The sequence below is a fragment of the Malaclemys terrapin genome, chromosome 10 (assembly GCF_027887155.1).
Source record: "Malaclemys terrapin pileata isolate rMalTer1 chromosome 10, rMalTer1.hap1, whole genome shotgun sequence".
Taxonomy (NCBI): domain Eukaryota; kingdom Metazoa; phylum Chordata; order Testudines; family Emydidae; genus Malaclemys; species Malaclemys terrapin.
In genome coordinates, this window is record NC_071514.1 from 22,950,444 (window position 1) to 22,971,608 (window position 21,165).

At 42.4% G+C, this 21,165-nt stretch overlaps 1 protein-coding gene across 2 annotated transcripts in view; it reads left to right on the forward strand.

Annotated features, from left to right (window-relative positions):
* MAPK6 (mitogen-activated protein kinase 6) overlaps positions 1-13,917 on the forward strand; it is a 56,962-nt gene extending 43,045 nt beyond the window's left edge. For both annotated transcript variants that reach the window (XM_054041430.1, XM_054041429.1), the window contains exons 3-6: positions 1,000-1,144; positions 8,198-8,362; positions 10,507-10,708; positions 11,519-13,917. In XM_054041430.1, the coding sequence (XP_053897405.1) occupies positions 1,000-1,144; positions 8,198-8,362; positions 10,507-10,708; positions 11,519-12,617 (1,611 nt within the window). In that variant the 3' untranslated portion in view covers positions 12,618-13,917. The remainder of the gene's footprint in view (positions 1-999; positions 1,145-8,197; positions 8,363-10,506; positions 10,709-11,518) is intronic.
* The last annotated feature ends 7,248 nt before the right edge of the window (positions 13,918-21,165 follow it).

Genomic DNA, 21,165 nt, shown 5'->3' on the forward strand with positions numbered 1-21,165 from the left:
CCCCCCCCCCCCCCCCCGAGCTCAGCGATTACAGCGCTGTAAAGCACCAGTGTAATCGGAGCCTGCAGCGCTGCACGCTCGCTCGCAGCGCTGCAAGCTACTCCCCTCGGAGAGGTGGAGTACTTACAGCGCTGCGATCTCGCAGCGCTGGCGGCGCAACTACACTCGCGCTTCACAGTGCTGCCGTGGCAAGCGCTGCCACGGCAGCGCTGGGAAGTCCTGAGTGTAGCCAAGGCCTAATTTACTCGTAACCTTGCCATGGGCGATAATCCAGAGTTGCAGTGTTTAAAATTTTGGCAAATGCAGTGGATGAGAGCGCTGCTTTTTTTTTTTTTTTTTAATCCTCATAAATTTAATATTTTGGGGGCAGGTTCGGCCCTCAGACAATTTGTTTACTTCCAGGGGGAGATTGCATGCACATAACCAGGAAGGGAATTTAACTCTGAGTATTTATAAAAGCAGTATTTAGATGAACAAATGCACAACTTAAGTTTTAAGAGCAATGCATAGATGTAGAATTACAGGAACTTTAGATTATTTTAAAATATCTGTGCATCCCCAATGTACAAATGTGATGACTCACTGGGATTTATTAGTATAGTGTGATCTTCCTGTTTCTTGTTTCATGTCTCAGAAGGGATTTGTTTATTATCTCCATTAACTGGACATTTGGAAATAAGGAACTTTTAGGAGCTGTAAATCAAGTTGCAAGTGATTGATTAAATACAATCACCATTTGACTTAACTCTGTTTTAAAGGTTGTTGTATAAAATAGCCCTTTCAAGATCAAACTTGGAGTTCATTGCAAACAGTATTTAAACTTGTTTAGTGTGCTTATAAAATATACAGTATTGGTATGCATGGTACACTAAATGTAACCGGTAGGACGATATATGTGATCAAATGGTGTAATATTGTCTTTATCTCTGGAGGCTTGGATTAAAATTATTTTTTTTGTCTTAAAGAAATCTTATTTGCATATTCTTTTTTCTTCCGTAGGGCCATCTTTCTGAGGGATTGGTTACTAAATGGTACAGATCACCCCGTCTCTTACTTTCTCCTAACAACTACACTAAAGCCATTGACATGTGGGCTGCAGGTTGCATCTTTGCTGAAATGCTGACTGGGAAAACCCTCTTTGCAGGTTGGTAGCATACTGATTGTCATTCACCCAGGCATACCAGCTGCTGCTGGGGCAGTCTTGTCCCATCCCACCCTGCAGCAGAGGGGAGTTTGGGGGGGAAGCTCAGGGCTGGGGGGTGGGGTGGTGCTTACCTGGGGGAGCTCCCCGGAAGGATGAGAGGAACTCCCCTCCCTCAGCTCTTCCTCGCTCCATGGGCTGTCTCTGCCGGCAGACACCGCCCCCACAGCTCCCATTGGCCACAGTTCCCAGCCAATGGGAGCTGCAGAACTGGGCTCGGGGCGGGGCGGAGGCAGCATGTGGTACTCAAGAACAGGGTAGGGAGCCTGCCCCAGCCTCGCCAACCCTCCCTCCCCCCCCCCCCCCAAGTACCCGCGGTGCCCCCGGCTGCCTCCCCCCGACCCCAGCACACCTGTCACCCCCCTCGTCCATGCGCCTCTGCCCCCTCCCCCAGCACCTTTGGTGCCCCCTGGTTGGTCCCCCCAAGCTACCCCCACCCCAAGTTTTAATCAGGGGTATGTAGTAAAAGTCATGGACAGGTCATGGGCCGTGAATGTTTACAGCCCGTGACCTGTCCGTGACTTCTACTAAAAATACCTGTGACTAAAACGTAGCCTTATTTATAACCCACTTCTGGTGCTCTATTGGTGCAGAAAGGACATTGTTTAGATAGGATATGTCCCTTTGAATTTAATGGGGCTCACAGCCCTTATGAGTTTGTGGTTGTGCCAGCAAAACTTGTAACCTCCATTAATGTTTCTGATCACATGGGATGCAAACTACTTCTCTCCCTGAGGACTACACTAACGCAGGAGTTAACTTCTGTCAGTATAACTAACGTGTACAATTAATTAAATACAGGTCTCACAAAAGTACAAGCAAAATCCATTCAGCTGTTTGAGTTAGGAGTGTGACAAGTTTTCCATACACTTAAAATAATAATAATAATGGGAATTTCCTTACAGCATTATTATTAACTTCAGGCATCAATATAAAAGTTAAGTTGAGAGCATTTTGTGCTTTAAAATGCCATTAATTGGATGTCGTATCTTTGAAAATCGCTAGGAACTTGAAGTTGCATAGAGATCTGCCTCTCTCCAGAAGTTTGTCCTGGAATTAATAGATGTATTAAATCTTCCAGTGAGCACTGAGAAGTGGGTACTGAAGTGTCTCTTGGAAGCAAAATATTTAATACTCAAAAAATGGAAATATAATTTGCTCTAGCTTATTGAGAATGAGTGAAAGAAATGTAGCATTTTTTCCACCAGAGCTGTCGAAGTCTGTAACAAAAAGTCCTGAAATTGGCGCTATGCGTGCATTGATGCAGTTCTAATATAGCACAAACATAGAATCTCTGTATATTAAAAACGTAATCTAAAAATATTTTAGTAGCAATGTTGCATCACTAGCATTTAGATTACATTTTTAATATACATTGATCCTAGGATTATGCTCTGGCCCTTTTTTATGTCAAAACTATTACATAAATAAAAGCATAAAGCCATGTACTCGTATGCTTCCATTCTTTTGTCTTGATGTCTTTCATAATGGTAGCTTAATTTTACATCTTCGTTCCATTGTTCAATTTTTCTTGAAAAATCCAAGGACAAACCGTGTATATTTGTAGTTTCAATTTCAGCCTTAAGCTGGCCTCAGAACACTTATCACCTATGGATTATAGACCGCCTTCACTTTACTTTATCTGTCCGCCCTAACTTATTTACATCTTCCTTATGGGCTACAAACCACTTCTTGCCTCACTCCACATTCTGCTTACTGACCAATGAACCAAACCTCATTGCATATGGGCCAGACGACTCTACTTTGCTTCAGAATACCCTACCCCTTCCCCACTTGGCTAGATGACACTGTCTTGCATTTTGTCTTTTGTATCATGCTTTCCTCCTCCACTGTCTATGGACTGGCAAGCTCAATCTACTCTACCCTCCATAGAGAGAGTTTTTCAGCTGTTCACATTTGTTTTGCCCTCTAGACGTGGTTGGAAATCATGCCATCCCATTACAGACAGATTCACCATTACACACTCTATGCCCATAGACTGAGACTTGTTCTTTATCTTGGACTGATTTGATTTAATATCAAGATTGAGTATTAATCCAGACATTTATTTTATTACATGAAAAGAGTGGGCTAAAAAAAGTATTTAGATTAAAGCTTGGCTGTTATGTATCTCTTAAAATGCTACAGTACAGCTTAATTTTAAGTGCCGAATGCATGGTAGCGTTCGGAGTGTGGGTGTGGGGGGGAGCACTCGGCAGGGCGTTGAGGTGCGGGGGGCTCAGGGCAGCGGGTGGGGATGTGGCTGATGCAGGAGTCAGGGCTGGGAGCTTGGGGGGGTGCAGGAGTCAGGGTTGGGTGACGTGAGGGGCTCAGGGCAGGGGGTTGGGGTGTGTATGTAGAGGAGAAGTCCTTGGGGGGGCGGGGGCTTGGGGCTGGGCTGGGACAGTCCCGGTTGCAGCCGGGTTACCTGGATGGGTCCCTGCCTCACGCTGTTCCTGCTCCTGCCAAGGGAGCTGTGGGCCAGCTATGTGGGGGCACTGCATATGCAGGCAAATGGGGGGGCGGTGGCAGAAGACCCTCTGGCCTGCCACTCCCTTCCCCTTCCTCCCCGAAGGGCCGCAGCTGTGCACGCCGCAGGGACGAGACGTGCCTGTAGTGCCCTGGTATCCAGCCACAGTGGTGAGAGAGGGACAGCAGGACAGGCTGGGACGCGGACACCTCCACCGTGCCTCCCACGGCCCCTTTCACTTGCCTGACTGCATGCTGCTTAGTCCGGTGCACGGGGCCGCCTGCAGGAGAGTTCTGGCAGCCAGCAGGACCCCAGCTGGGAGCGTGCCACGCGCCGTGCCTCCAGCCGCAGCGCAGCGTCTCAGCGTTGGCTGACTCCGAGCATGCACGCTCCACCTTACTTTCCCTTCTAGGGGCCGGCAGCCGGAACCCCAGATCAGTGGCGGGCTGAGCGGGGCCGGCAGCCGGGACCCCAGAACAGCGGCGGGCTGAGCGGCTCAGCCTGCTGCTGGTCTGGAGTTCGGGCCGCCAGCTCCTGCCAGCTGGGGTTCCAGCCGCTGGCCCCGCTCAGCCCACTGCCGGCCCGGGGTTCCGTCCATCCAGACCAGCAGCAGGCTGAGCGGGACCGGCGGCCGGGATCCTGGGCTGGCAGCGGGCTGAGCAGTGCCGGGGCCCCGCTGACAGTCTGGGGTTCCGGCCACCAGCTCCTGCCAGCCGGGGTCTCAGCCGCCGGCTTCACTCAGCCCGCTACCGGCCTAGGGTTCCCTGCACCCAGGCTGAGCGGGGCCGGTGGCCCAGACCTCGGTGTGCCATTAAAAATCGGCTCACGTGCCACCTTTGGCATGCGTGCGGTAGGTTGCAGACTCCTGCTCTTTCATATTTACTAGGTATAACAAAAAATATAGGATGCACTTACGTTGGGGATGCACAGAGTTGGCTGCATTAATGAGAGCTTAATGCTGTTGTCTGTTTGTAGTCTGCTAAGAGGTGGTTTCCTAGAAAAGCCAATGACTTCTAATGGAAAATGTCACTGTAGCTGGAAAGAGGAGTGTGTGTTGTACAGTATTGTAAAGTTCATCTTGTGAAATTGCTTGTGCTGTGAGGGTAACTGCAAAAGGCTTATACAGTTTTTTTCTCTCTAATACAGTAATGTCCAAATTAAAACCACTACAAGCCAAACTTCCAAAAGTGCTTAGTGCCCACGACTGGGACCAAATTTTTGAGAGAGCTAATTGTTCTCAATGGAAAATTGTTGGCAGCTGAGCACTTCTAACAATTTGGCCACTTCATTTAGGTGTCTGAAGGGGAAGTAGCTGAGCCTGCTTGAAAATCTGACCCTAATGTCTTGGTAAAGACTTTTCTTTCTGGCACTGTGCAGTTTTGTCAGCAGGTGTGGGATTCCTGTATCTAATACATCCTGTGGCCGCAGGCTATACAAATGCATATTTGAGTCTCTTGTTTTGCCACCATGTAGGATACTTGTACATGTTTGGTGTCAGTTTAAAAAAGTTAAGAGTAAATCATAAGAAGTGGAGTTGTAAGCCTGTATATCTGGAAACATACATTATCCATCATCCAGACTTTTAAGTTTTGATTCAGCCTTTATAGGGAAAATCCCAAGTTCAGCATGTCTGTTTACATGTGATATCAGATAAAGAAGCAACTAGAAAAGACTCACGCTAAGTCCTAGTATCAGAGGGGTAGCTGTGTTAGTCTGAATCTGTAAAGATGCATCCGAAGAAGTGGGCTGTAGGCCACGAAAGCTTATGCTCTAATAAATTTGTTAGTCTCTAAGGTGCCACAAGTACTCCTGTTCTTCTTTTTGTGAATCTGTAAAAAGCAACTGAGGGTCCTGTGGCACCTTTAAGACTAACAGAAGTATTGGGAGCATAAGCTTTCGTGGGTAAGAACCTCACTTCTTCAGATGCAAGTGAAGAAGTGAGATGACTTGCATCTGAAGAAGTGAGGTTCTTACCCACGAAAGCTTATGCTCCCAATACTTCTGTTAGTCTTAAAGGTGCCACAGGACCCTCTGTTGCTAAGTCCTAGTTCAGGAAGCTAATTTAGTATCATCTTAGCTTCCTGAAAAAGAGAGAAGTAAAGTTTTAATGTCTTAGGTAAGTGGGAGGAGGGGAAAATCCAGAGGGGTATCTAACAGTTGTACTTAATGTTAATATCAAGACATATTAATTGATTTTTCTGATTGGAACACTGTTCTTCTGAGGTTTTTAATGTTCATTGCCTGTCTGTGCTTCCAAGTTATCCCTCAGAATCCTGCTTACTGGAAAGCAACTTCAATGAAAGAGGAAATAGTAGACATCCCAGAATACTTGGGGCTTGGGAAGAAAGTTGATTATAACTATAAAGGAATTTTTAGAAGGCTTTTTAAGAATAGGGTAAAATACAGAAGTAATATATTTTTAATAGCAGTTATACATTCACATTTCCAAGCAAATATTTAAACAATAAATAGTTCATCTTGAATGGGGAAAAGAGATCATCTTTCATTTTCTTAAGCAGATTCTTAAATAGACTGAGAGAGAATCAAAAGCAGCTGCTGCTCGTCAGCCCAGGCAAGCGAGGTACAGCCTAACTAAAGAATTCAGAAACTAATTCCCAAAAGCGACGTTTTTTGTATATATACAAATATGTTAAGGACAGTTAAGCATGTATACATTTAAATAAGCTAACATAACTCCACAAGAAGTGCTTGTGATTTGATTTAAATAAATTTGTCACTTCTATATCCCCCTTCCCCCCCAATCCCCATAGTGAAATGTAATGCTAGAAAACGTAAATATGGGTGGGGCTCAAATTGTGGTTTAGGTAACTGTGCTTCAGGAAGCTGCCTTGTTACCATGGGAACTTACCATGCCCAGGAGTCATTTTGTGAAGATGTTGCTGTGGTAACCACAGCTCGGTGAGGCTGCAGCAGGACTGCAGCAGTTACGACCAGTTCTGACAGTGGGGCTGCAATGGGCTCCCTACCAGCACTGACAGTGGGACTAGATCCCTGCATGGTCAAGGGACCTTCGACTCCATGGCACAACGTGCAGGGTGGCTGCTGTAGTCATCCCAGCTCAGTGCAGCAAGACCCCTAGCTAAGATTGCAAGGAGGAGGACAAGCCTGCAACCACAGGGCAGGCCACCTTCCTGGCTGGGGACAGCTCCCCATGCCACACGCCTGGTTGACAAGTGAGGGAGTGGGGCCATCACAGCAAAGCTGCAGAGCCAGTGATACCTAACTCCTGAAGGGGCAAGGTGCAGGGGAAGCTGCGGTCCTTTCATGGGAGAGCAGAGGCCCCCGGCCAGGACTACTAGGATGAGTCCCTTGCAGCAAGGGAGGCCACCCTGCTGATGAATGGTTCCTGTTGGGGTTCTCCTCCTCCTTGCAGTCCTGGCCAGCAGTCAGTGCTCTGTCTCCCTCTTGCACCTTGTGCCTAAAGGGATCAGGTGTCAGCGGCACTGCATCAGTGCAAGGTATCCTCTGTGGATCTGCTCACTCCCTCATCAGCTGGGAGTGTGTGGGGGGCTGTCCTGCGTAGGAGCCATTCACAGTGGGGCAGCCTCCCGTGTGGCATGGGTCTTGCAGTCCTGGCTGGGAGTGTCTGATCTGTACTGCCAGGACCCACTTGCTCACTTCCATGACAGCAGGGCTGCAAAAGGCTCCCTGCATAGCCAGGGTGTTGCTGACACCCGACCCAAACTGTGAAGGTGCGGGAGGGAGGGTGCAGGGCAGAGCAGAGATCCTGGCCAGGACTGCGAGGAGGATGAGTCCCTGGGCCTGGCCGCAGGGGGGCCACCCTACTACTGAATGGCTCCTGCTAGGGGTTTATCGTCATCGTCCTCACAGTCATGGCCAGCTGGTCAGTGGAAAAGCTCCCTTCTAATTTAGTAAATGTTTTGTGTTTATGCCTGCTGTCCCATATTTATAGGCTTGGTTTTTGAATAGTCTTCTTAAAGGCAGTGTTGCATGGCTGCATAAGTACACTTCATTAAGTATTTTAACTATTTTAAATGTTAATACTGTACTTCAAAAATAAAAAACAATATTTGTACGAATTTTATGTGGAACACTTTTTTTAATCAACTGCTATTTGATGTATTGTAATAGTATTCCTGACATTACTGCAAGATTTCAGTTCCGAATTGTACTTCAAATGGATCAATTGGTGGGTCCGTGAATTACGTTAAAGTAATTAAAAGCTGAGATGAATCATCACTGTTCTGATGGTAGAGGAGCATGGAACCTAAAGTGCTCCAGATATTGAATAAATTATTGAGTAAGCAAAATGGAACAGCTGGAGGGGGCAGGATATTGGCAAAAAACAAGTGGTGAGCCATATTCTTGGAGTTTGATGTACAGAAATTTAAGACTCTGTAAGACATAATAGGCTAATATCTAGCCATATAACACTAATTCCTTGTGGGTGTACTAAACTACTTTTGAGCTCATGTGTTTGTCAGAAATTAAAGAAAGTTGTCTGGAACATAACTGACTTCTTGTCTTGTCTGCTTAACTTTTAGGTGCACATGAACTTGAACAGATGCAGCTGATTTTAGAGTCAATTCCTGTTGTGCATGAGGAGGACCGTCAGGAGCTTCTCAGTGTAATCCCAGTTTACATTAAAAATGATATGACTGAGCCGCACAAACCTTTAACACAGCTGCTTCCAGGCATCAGTCCTGAAGGTAAGTGGTTCTGAAAAAAATCTAATTTTAGTCCCTGTAAATTAAAAACCTTACAAATCATAGCTGACAACTTTACAGTGAACATTTCTGGCACCAACTTGGTTATGTATTAAGCATGTTTTCATGGATGGCAGGGTCGATACTATATATGACGTCACGTGTTTCACTCCTGGTCATTCTCCAGAATAGGAATTTTGTGGAGGCAGTTGTTTCCAGCCCTTGTGAGAAATGGAGCATCTTGTATCACTTTATAGCAGTAGTTCCCAAACTTTAACAACCTGTGAACCCCTTTCAATAAAATGTCAAGTCTCGCGAACCCCCTCCTAAAAATGAATATTTCCAGGTATTTTCTCCTTTACCTGAGAATAAATTATAAAAGCAGTGATCTTGGAAAGATAAAATTTGTTTTTATGACATGCTTATTACACACTATTAGTAATTATTATTTATCATTACAGTATTTTTATTACATTATGAAAATGGCAACATTCTTCCAAGATCTCTCTTTCGTAGCTTGTATCACTTTGAATAAGCCTGTTATAAAACAAGGCTCCTATGTTTCATCAAGGAGTATCAGATGTGAAACAGCATGAAGATATTTAAGAAGCCAACTCAAGGAGTTCCTCCTACACAAGCATTCGGGCCTTGAGCAGTCCAGGCAAACAACGCACATTACAACAAAGCTTAAACTTGTTCTTCATAATAATTTTAAAAACACCCCTAGCTGCCTATTTAATTTTAAAAACAGCAAAAAATATCCATCTCCCTTTCCATTTCTTACACTCAGATTTAAACTTCAAGACTCCTTGTAATAGTTACGCTTGCTTTGATCTGCTTAGCTCTTGGAAGTCCAGGGGCTCCGGGCTGCTGTTCACTTGCTGCCCGGGGTCCCTAGGGACAGCTCTGTCCGCCATTAGGGAATTTTTCCCTGAGAACCCCCTGTAACATTTTGTGAACCCCCAGGGGTTCACAAACCCCAGTTTGAGAACCGCTGCTTTATAGCTACTTCGTCAGTCCTAGAGGAGTGTTGCATGGCTTTGCAGGGAGCCGTAGAAAGAGGGGATATCTTTGTGACCGTTCAAATAATGCTGAGGGGTGGAAGGGGTTGTTGAGACGTTAATCCTCTAAGGATGTGAATGTGAGCATGTGAATGATGTAGTTGCTTCAGGAGTATACAGTAATTGCTCTGAAAACATTTTAGGCACTATTTTGTCAAAATAGAAAAGTTTTGGTTCAAGTATTCCTGCTTGAACAAAACATTTTGAATTTTTTTTTTTTTTTTTTTTTTTTTTTTTTGACCATTACTGGGTAGAAGTCAGTGGCACTTGCTAACTTGATTTAGACCATACTAACTCAATTAACTTAAAACTAATAAGAAATTCTCTTTTAAAAATCACCACTTATTGCTGTATTCTGCCTTTCCAGATTTATAGTTACAGTCAATGTTCCCTCTAATTTTTTACATCCATGTGCGGAATGAATTTTATGTGCACCAATATGGAGGTGATGTGTGGTGGGGGTGGGGGCGAGGGGTTTGGAGTGTGGGAGGGGTCTCAGGGCTGGAGCAGAGGGTTGGGGTGCAGGGGGGATGAGGGCTCTGGCTGGGGGTGTGGGCTCTGGCTGGGGATGAGGGGTTTGGGGTGCATGAGGGGGCCCTGGGCTCGGGCAGAGGGTTGGGGTGCTGGGGATGTGAGCTCTGGTGGGGCTGGGGATGAGGGGGTTGGGGTGCAGGCTGCCCCAGTGCTGCGGTGGGGAGAGAGTACTCCCCCCACCCCTCTCTTGCTGCAGCAGCCTGGGGCCAGGGAGAGGCACCTCTGCCTGGCTGTGGCAACTCTAGGGGCTGGGGCCAGGTGAGAAGTGCCTCTCCCTGCCTGCGCAACTCTTGATAGCTTGCTGCATGGCCACGCATCTTAGAGGGAACTTAGATTACAGTATAGATTTTTGTCCACATTGATTTTATCACCTGGTTGCTTTGTCTTAAAATCATTCTGTAGCCTTTAAGTCTCAATGTTTTCAACAGTCTTTGACCTAGACATACACGTGTAAAATAAAGCAGTGTGTTTATAATCCCCGAGTGTAATTGTTTCAGGAATAAAGATTTTCAGCTTCTAATTACTGATCACTGATGTGGTTTTACTCTCCAGCACTGGACTTCCTGGAGCAAATTTTGACATTTAGTCCCATGGATCGATTGACAGCAGAAGAAGCTTTGTCCCATTCTTATATGAGCATTTACTCCTTTCCAACGGATGAGCCCATTTCAAGTCATCCTTTTCACATTGAAGATGAGGTTGATGATATTCTGCTCATGGATGAAAGTCACAGCCATATTTATAATTGGGAAAGGTAAATTTATTCCAAATTTGTTTAGATATTAATGAATTGTCTTGTGCCGCTGAATCATGACCTCTTCCTTAAATCTAAAGTAAGAGGCTATATCTGAGATGCTATGAGTACATCACTTTAAGAGCAGTAGAACTCTGCATAAAGCAGGAATAAGTATTCCCATAGTGAGAAGTCTTTCTTCCTCCTTCCCCCTCCACCTCCCCAGAAACCCCAATTGTATTTTAATTGATTTTTCTAAATTAACGTGAGGATATGAATTTTCCCACAGCTTGTCTCTGTAATTAGTCTTTATGCGCTTTATAATTGTCCGCTGCAATATAAAGCACAACAAAGACTGACTTGGATATGGTGATGTATGACTGTTTTTCAGTCTGCTAGGCTTTTAAGATTAATTTTTTTTAACTTTCTTCAGTAAGACAAATTGGTCCGGAATGCAAATTTTCCCTTCAGTAAATATACTAGTAAAAGCATAGAATTGCAATAGTCATATTTAAAAATATCTTTACTTAAAATAACATTTCTGATAGAAGAATATTTGTGGGAGGGATTCTTAATTTGGGTTAAATCTCATATTTTAGTGATTTATATTCTGGGATTTAAAATTATTAAAGACATGCATGTATAAATTACCATATTCAGGATGCATTTAAAAATCTAAAATACAGATACAGCCCAGTTCAGTTAAGATATTACTTGCATATGTTGAATTGTAAATGGTCTAGCAGGTTTTTTTTTTTTTTTGGTCTGGGATAATTTGTAATCAAGAAGGTTTATTTTCATTCACTAACTCTAGGAAATTAATTATTACAGATACCATGAAAGTCAGTTTTCAGATCATGACTGGCCTATTCATAATAACTTTGAAGCTGATGAAGTTCAGCGTGATCCAAGGGCTCTTTCTGATGTCACTGATGAGGAAGAAGTGCAAGTAGATCCTCGCAAATATTTGGATGGAGATCGTGAAAAGTATCTGGAGGATCCTGCTTTTGACACGCACTTCTCTACTGAGCCTTGCTGGCAATATCCCGATCACCATGAAAACAAGTACTGTGATCTGGAATGTAGCCACACTTGTAATTACAAAATGAGGTCATCTTCATACCTAGATAACTTAGTTTGGCGAGATAGTGAAGTTAACCATTACTATGAGCCCAAGCTTATTATAGATCTTTCTAACTGGAAGGAGCAGAGCAAAGAGAAGTCTGATAAGAAAGGCAAGTCAAAATGTGAAAGGAATGGATTGGTGAAAGCTCAGATAGCTCTTGAGGAAGCATCACAGCAGCTTGTTGAAAAAGAAAGGGAGAAGAATCAAGGGTTTGACTTTGATTCATTTATAGCAGGAACCATTCAACTTAGTTTACAACATGAGTCTACTGATGTTGATAAATTAAATGACTTGAATAGCTCAGTGTCCCAACTGGAATTGAAAGCCTTAATATCAAAGTCAGTAAGCAGAGAGAAACAGGAAAAAGGAATGGCCAACTTGGCACAGTTGGAAGCGCTGTACCAAACTTCTTGGGATAGCCAGTTTGTAAGTGATGGGGAGGAGTGCTTCCTCATAGATCAGTTTTGTTGTGAAGTCAGGAAAGATGAACAAATTGAAAAAGAAAACACTTACACCAGTTATTTGGACAAGTTCTTTAGTAAGAAAGAAGATACAGAAATGCTAGAAACTGAGCCAGTAGAAGATGGGAAGCTTGGGGAGAAGGAAAGGGAAGAGAGCTTTCTTAGTAACAGTGGGGAGTTTCTCTTTAACAAGCAGTTAGAGGCTATAGGTATCCCTCAGTTTCACAGTCCTGTTGGTTCACCACTTAAATCAATTCAGGCCACATTAACACCTTCTGCTATGAAATCATCTCCCCAAATTCCCCATAAAACATACAGCAGCATTCTGAAACATCTAAACTAAAACACTCAGCAGACATTTTTTTTGTATTCTTCATGAGATGTTTGTCTTTTTTTTTTTTTTTTTTTTATTACTAGTGTAAGTAATTTTTTACTTGAATCAGATGGTGTAATTTTGGTATGGATTTCATTAGCTTTCTGTTTACCATCATTTTTACAATCCAGAATTAATTTCTATACATGAGTTAGTTTTTTGTTTTTAAACTGGCATGTCGTTTGCACACAAATAAAAGAATAGAGCAGAATAATGCAAAATGTAGGAGGAAACAGAAAAAAATGCACTAAACCAAGTAAAAACATTCTGTCAGTAAAACAGTTGTCCATGTTTTGCAGAAAAAAGAATCTTGCCTTGAAATTTACACAGTGAGACTGTACATAATTGCATGAAAATATCTATTTTTCCCTGAAACATTTTTTCATTCGTGTATTAGTTTTTCATACTGTAAACATTTCTTAGACACATGATACCAGCAGCAACTGAAAATGAATGCAGAATTTGGTACGCATGTGTTATCTACCTCAAGGTAACAGCAGTATGTGGCAAAACATTAATCACCCATAGTGCTTCTCATTATGCACTTCTCTTTAGCCAGCATTATTATAGTAGCTATTTTTCCTGAAAAATCATTCAATATTTATAAATGTTCTGGTATGCATTCTTTATAGTGAAGTGTTAATATGTGGCACTTTTATTTATTTTAACAAATAAATGTTTTCTGTAATTACAGAAAGTCAACTTAATTTTTGAAGTTACTTGGCAGATAAGGTTTTTGTTTAGCACTATGGTTTATTGCCTACATAGCTGAATATATAATAACATTGGCTTATTCTGAGGCTGTCCAATACATGTATTTTTTTTAAGTTTTCATTTCAAGTAAAGCACTCACTGTGTATAGGAATTTGTAATTTGGGGGTGCTTGATCTCTCTACAAAAATTAGGAATTACTTTATTATAAAATGCTCCTAGAAATCTTAATTGTGTTCATTTTTTTTTTTTTAATTTTGTAACGTTAGTTGTGTGCATGGAAATAATTAAGGTACATTATTATTGTAGGTTAAAAGTTCTATATGGTGAGACATTTTGCTTTTACTGTATGTTTTTACCGAATAAATTCCCAGCCCCAAAACAAGCATGAATAAAATTAGGTTAAATGTAGCATGTAGCATCTTGGTCTTCTGGAAATTTATTTTACCTTCTGTTTTTTTTTTGTTTTTTGTTTTTTTGTTTTTTTTTGGGATACTGTATGTATTTTTGGCTCCCCTGTTTAAAGAAAGACAAATAAAACATGGCCAGCAGAAAATGACTCTTGTTTCACTACTTGTACAATGAGAATTACCTGCTGCGTTCTAACTTAGATAGATGTCACCATTTATATTGTGGCCTGTGTGCCTGCCCCCAGTTTTAAATGGTTTCTGTTGCACCCTCAGTCTATGATAACTTGAGTGTTGCCCAGATAGAAAACAAAACTCCCTTTGTAGTGGAAACAAACCCTAGGTGATGTATTATCGGATCTCCTACTGTAGCAGTATCCTGTAATATTACATTTATGAAGGTCACAAATGTGCTGTAATTGAGACTATAATGTTTGGAGGCAGATGAATAGTAGCTTCTATACATCCGATCAATGAAAATTCAGTTATTGTGGGTGAAGATCTTTAATTTATAAATAAGCATTACTGCTTTCATTGGCCGCACACAGCAACAAAACAGCATGGTTATGAGCATAATGTTCCAAGAGTACCAGCAAATTTGCAAGGTACCCATTCTCTTTTGGCCACTGCTTGGAGCCCTGCTTATACAGGGTCAGATTATGCCCTCCTATTCCACATATATAAATAGGTCACATGGTGGGGAAGGAAGGGGCTCCTCATGTCCTGCCCTATCACCATAGCCTATGCTCTCTGAAGCGCATAGGCATAGGGAAGAAATTAAGCCATGTCTGCCCCAAATGCATGGGACAGCAAAATTGGCTAGATTGACTAGAGTATGTGGCCTGAAAGCTAGTCCTACCTGCAGCTCTGGCATGATGTACCCTCAACATGGCACAAATGAGCATTGTTTTACAAATTGTTAGGATCTAGGCATCTAGCCCTTTTGCAACTGCATATCAAATAGGCAGCACTTCATAATGTGTATGTGGAGAGAACTAACATGGCGTTGATGCTGTAGCCTTAGCCCTTCTCCCAAATCTCTCCACCCTTCTGTAGGGGGTTATCCAGTCCCATCTGCAGAGCTCCTCAAATGATGGAGCAACAAGCTGAACATGTCAGACAAATGGCCATTTGGGGATAGCTAGTGTAAAGTGTTTTAGCAAAGACACATTGTGTCCTGAGTTCAAACTGTCATCTTGGTGTGCTGGGCCCCCCTGTATGACTTCTTTTTGCCTAGGATGGAGAGTGGGAGGAGGAGAGTGTTTTGAAATGAACTATGGTAAGTAGTCCATTCAGAAACTGGATGAGAAGAGTGGGTATGAAATTATTAGAAATTGCAAACCAAATTCAGCCCAGAAGCCCACTACTGTCCGTGTGGGCTGATTCTCCACTGCCTCACACTGTATGTAACGTGAGTGCAAAAATACTACCACCTCAGAATGTGAGCATTTTACACCCATAAATAAGACACTTTGTGAAGAATCTGATGCCAAGTCTAAATCTAGTATGATATTTCACGGCTGTAGACCTCCAGGAGTTCTGTGTAGAAAAGAGTGTTTTATGGACGTTACTGGTTTATTCTGGTGGGAAGTAGTATTCTGAGAGAGGCCTGGGTCTGTGATCACCTGGAGCATCCAGCTGGTCTATGCTCTTGCTGAGAGGCCAATGCAGTGGCTTAGTCAGCTGAACAAATCCTCTTAGAGCAGATAATTAAAGGAGGTGGAAATGCATCAGAAGTAAGAGGCAAAGTTAAGTCTATTGCTAATAACTGACAACAGGCTGGTCAGGTCTTTGGTCCTTCCTTGCCAGCCTGCAAAAATCCTGCTTTGGGAGAGCAGAGGATACTTATATAGGTCTGAGACTGGTTCATTCTGGAGGAAAGATTGCTTTTGCCCTGGATGTCACTAAAGCTCATCACCAAAGCAAAAAATATAAAAATGACAGTTAAATTAGTAGTTCTTCAGCTGCGACCTGGCAACTGCGTCTTTTTTAAAAACAAACTATAGAGTAGAGTTAAAAATAAGCCAGATGAAAGCTCCGCTGGTAAATGCCAAGTTGCTTGCCAACTCAAATTCTATTGTTTTGTTTTCCAACTTTTGACTGGTTTTCTGGGTTTCTCTGTTAAATTTGAATATGATTAACAATAAGTGAACTAACTAGATGAGATAATGCTGACCACAGCTTAATAACATCGACCAGGACAAAGTGTGTTGAGCATTCTGTTGTGCACCAGAGATTTAATCACAGTTAGCTGGCATTGAGATGGGCACTATTTGTCCTGGTTTACACTTAACAATGTTGACCCATGACTTAATGGTAACTTAGTTAATTGTTCACAACTGTATGATGTGTCCTCACATACATACTCCTTTCCTTTTCTTTCCTGTTCCATAGTCCTCTTGGTTTTTTATTTAAAAAAAAAAAAAAAATCTTAACCTTCTCTACTGTGGAAGGCAACTTGAACCTTGCCTGGCACCTAATTACCCTGGCAGATTCTCCCTTTTCCCCAGGGTTTAGTTCATTGCCTAAAAACAGTACATTGCTTCTACATACAGTTTCTAGTTAACTGGTTTCCTGGCTGATAGAGAGAATTTTCTTCCCAATGTGTTAGGAACATTCAGTGTCATAAATGAGTTATTTTTCTCTGCCACTTCTGAACTTCATTGTAGTCAGCAAAAGAGAGGGTTGTTTTTTGTTTGTTTTTTTCCAGTTTGCATATTAGGTGGACTTTTTACAGATACAAGAAATGGCCCTGAGGGGAAAGTCGAGAGAGAGCAAAAGAGCAGGTTCTTTGCTGTGCAACTGGGGCCACAAAACACATGAAGGATTAGTTGGGACTCCCTGAAGAGTCAAGTGATAGAACTGCTGAATTGATCATTCCTGGAAGCAAGAAGTGGGGGGAAAGGGAGGGAGAGAGAAACGCCTTTAATGACATTTGCTGTCCTGAATCTATTTTCCCCCAAGCTGTGTCTGAGTTGCTCTTCCTCTGCAGAGAGATTGTTTTAAATCCATCAGTTAGGGATAAAGAAAGGGAAGAACCACCACATAACTCCCAGTAAGTTCAATGTTCATCTCTATCGTGGGACGGTCACAGGAGTCCTGACTCCCTTTGCATGTTAGTCCTTGAATTACTTATGTACTTATTTAGTCCTGCAGTTTCTGGCTGCTTGTTCTACATCTGTTTACATAAGGTTTAGGTCTAACAATCTGTGGAATAATATTTCCCCATCTGTAGTAACAAACCAGGTAATCAGCAAAACCTTTCAGACCTGCAAGGCTTACTCTTTCAAACAAGTGGCACTACATTTGAAATGGTTGTCTATTTATTCTGAGTGGTATTTAACAGCTGCTCAAAACATTAATTAACTAAAAGTTCAGTGACCTCAATTTTTTCCCCCAAGAATCAGAGCTAATGACAGTGTAATTTACATGCAAGAATCAGTATGCGGCGAAAGTCCTGCTATGATAGTGCTCTCAAAATGCATTGATAATTAGGTACCACAATCTTCTAGAAATAGTTTTGTTAATGCAACCTTAGGCAATCTACGATATACAAATGTTCTCTGTCATTTGTCTGGCTGCAGTCAAGGCAGACCTTTTATAGTGAATTCAAACACTAACATTCCTATTATAACTAAAATGTTATTCCAGTGCCAGCCAAAATTACAGTTAATCTCTGTGTGTCACCCACGCTGAAAGATGGCGTTTATGAAAGTGTAAGTTTTGGTATATGAGAGGTGAGCTTTCATGGTCTGGATGCAGAAATGGAAGCCAGAAACCTCCTGGAGTCTCTTTCTGATCCTGATGCAGCATTCTACTGTGCTGTTTGGCAAGACACTGAACCTTCCTGTGTTTGTTTCCCTATTAATATAATAGAGAGAATATCCCTGTGATGCTGATGTTATGAGGATCCCATAGCTGGTATTTCTAAGTGCTTTGGTGAGGAACATATAAACACTATGAATGATGATTTTCATACAATGTTGGTGTGCTTTTATTGTACACCTCTACTCCTATATAACGCGACCCGATATAACACGGATTTGGATACAACGCAGTAAAGCAGCACTCCAGGGGGGCGGGGCTGTGCACTCCGGCGGATCAAAGCAAGTTCAATATAATGCGGTTTCACCTGTAACACGGTAAGATATTTTTGGCTCCTGAGGACAGCATTATATTGGGGTAGAGGTATATTTTCCCCCATGTTATAGGTATGCATTGGGAGCAAATTCATTCCTAATCCTTAATGGGAGTGTTGCTCTTGATGTCCAGTGGGTACAATGGGCCACTTAGAAACCCATCCTTGAAGTCAGTGGGAGTCTTTTTATTGACTAATGGGCGTTTCATTGACCCCCGAGTTAATGTTCCCCACCCATACCATCTAGAATTTAACCATTCAAGTTGTAAGCCAGCTCTTTATTTCACTGCTGTGCCAACAGTAATAAGTGATGCGCAACATAAAACATTGACTAGGATTATAATTCTCTTTATGTGCATTCTTTCTATAGTGTGACTCCTAACAGTTTCCTAGTATTCCTGATCTAACAAAATAACTTATAAAACTATGCCACATATAAATGATTTTTTTCACTTATTTGAATTAGCTACATAATATCGCAGCTTTGTTGTCCAGTCGCATCTATCTAGACACCCCTAACACACACGCAGAAAATTGATTTTTTTTTTATAAAGCAAGGTGATTTAAACATCAAACATTTACGTACTCCCATTACATTTCCTTCCCAACCATAGATTACAAGGAGAAGCATTTAGTAAATATGTATGAATGAAGTTTTTTAATTAAAAACATTTTTTTCATCCCTATGTCAAATTAGAGTGAAGGAAAGACTGAGAGGGATGGGCTGCGTGGGTAGATAGATGGAGAAGGGGAAGCTGAAGCGTGAATGTTGTGATGTTTGTTGAATCTGTTGATTCTCTGTGGTCCAGAAATGGCTTCCGCCCTCAAGGTTTTTCTCTATCCTATGTTCTGAACATTAGTCTTTCACATATGGCTGTTTTTGTTGTTGTGATTCATTCTTGGATTGTTGGCCTTATGTTCCAGTGCTTTTGATAATATAAGGCTGATGATTATCCATTCTGTCCCTTTGCTATCTATTCTGTTCAGGTTAGTGATGCTTTCAACTGCACTTTGTTTCAAATTTCATTAAAACTTCTGTTTTATTTAGTACATATTTTCCAGTAATTGGTTATGGTTGGATACAGCCCAGAATGTGTAGATGGTCTCCTCCTTGATTTGTTTAATATAATTGGACTATAGCAGAACAGATAATAAAGTTAATCAAATTACAAGCAGCCTTTTGCATTTGAATTTTGGTATGTCCCTCCAGCTGTATTCCAAAGCTATGGGTCAGTAGAAGATTTTTTAATATGTACAAAGCTGTAAGAAAAGACCAAACAATTGAATGACAGATTTAATGTGACTCATGTTTCTGTTTGGACAAAGATGTATATAGTACATTTCTTGAAAAGACTGGATAACTGGCACAGGCACATTTCCAAAAACTATGATTAAGACAGCACATGGGTTTGGTTTTTATTCTAAATTTCGTCCATCTCTCACCCTATTTGGGGGCAATTGTTTTTGTATTACATGTGTTTCTTAGCAAATTCAGTGGTATCTATGCATACTGAAAGATCGTGGTAGTTTTATATGCTAAAAGATCCTGTTGGACACTTATGGATATACTTATAGATATAACCTGATTCTTTTTTTCCCTCTTAATCGGTACACTTTTGTATTAAAAGATCCACACTTACAAATATTGGTGTCTTCTGTTGGTATCAACCAACTTCATCCACAATTTCTTTTCAGGAAACCAGTATGGGTATCTTTCTTTAAAGTTTATGTTGAGGTCAATGTTACCCCTCCCTTCCCGCTCTCTGAGAACTAGAGATGTTTATATCTTGAATTAATTGGTTGCCAATTAACTTGAGGGTTTAAAATGTTTGTAAAGGCTAGTGTGTGAAGGCACACGTTTGAGCCAGGTTCCAGAAGTTCATACCCTCTAGGGCAGGCAATCAGTCAACTTGAGGTAGAAAACTCTAGTAGCCTTCAAGAGTCAAGGCCTGCAGGGTGCTAGGCATCTCCTCATGAAGTGCAGAATGCTCCCAGCATTCAGTGGGGTGCAGCACTTTGCAGAATCAGCTTCTGAGTCACTAACACTTTAAGACCTCGGTTCTGTGAGGTGCTGAGCATCCTTAACTCCTACTGACTTCAGTGCAGGGATGCCCATCACATAACCTGAGGGATATGTGCTGCCCACACCTACCCACTGCTGGTAACCCCAGTGTGGGAAGACAGCTTATTAACTGCAGACTTTTATTGTTACTGAACTGTGTCAACCAGTAATTCCTACTCACCTGTAGAGGAAAACACAGCCACAAGCAAATTGTAAGATTGCATGCATTTAGTTTTTGATAAAATGTGCATACAACTTAGGTGTAACTCTTGGCAAATTGCCAATGTGCCTCCTGAAGCTTGGTCACCCCACCAAGCTGCTGCTGTGATTTATTTGCATCGCACCAACAGTGTACTGGATTGTTCACATCAGCTGTAAAGTTACAGTTCCTGCTATGAGGAGCTAATAATCTCTGCGGACAACACGGAACCAGGGAATTGGAGAAAGGGATCAATGCAAGCAATGTGACTGAAGGAGTTAGGCTGTATGTGTGGGCCCACTTCTACAATTTGCAGGATGTGTGTGTGCTGGGGACAGGCTAGTGTTCATAGGTTCCTTTGATGAAGAGTGTTAGGAAGAGAGGGTGGAGGAAAGACAGTTTGCTGTCCAGAGGAGATCCCCATGCCTGAGGCAGTGTGGAAGGCAGCACAATGGGAAGACAACACAGAGAGGCTACAGTCACACAGCTTGGTGGAGTAAAGGGGGTGAAGTGGAAAGAGATGAGCCCAGAGGCAGGGAGCAGCCAGGTTAAGTAGGGCACTGAAGGAAAGAAGAAGGAGCTCACATTGTATTTGGTTGGTAGTGGGAAGCTACTGGAGCGAAAGTAGTGGACTAGGCAGATAATATTTAAAGCAGCATTTTGGTTGGGTTGAAGGCAGTGAGGTGAGTATCTGTGTCCAAAAAGAAGGAAATTGCAGTAGTTGAGGCATGAGAGGATCAGGGTTTGCTCGAAGGTTTGGCAGTGGGGATAGAGACGATGGGCAGAGTTAGAAGTGTGTAAGTGAAACAGCACTGTCAGCTGCTCTTGGTGCAGTCTCTCTTGGGGCTCCAGCTTTCTCCTAACTGGTTCCCTTCAATTCATCTACAATTAGACCAGTCTACAACCTCCTAACTTAAACTGAGTCTATCAGCCCTTAAACTCCAGGGCTTGCAGTCTCCTTTTGTCTCCCTGTCATTTTCCAGAGGCAGCCTGGCATGGGG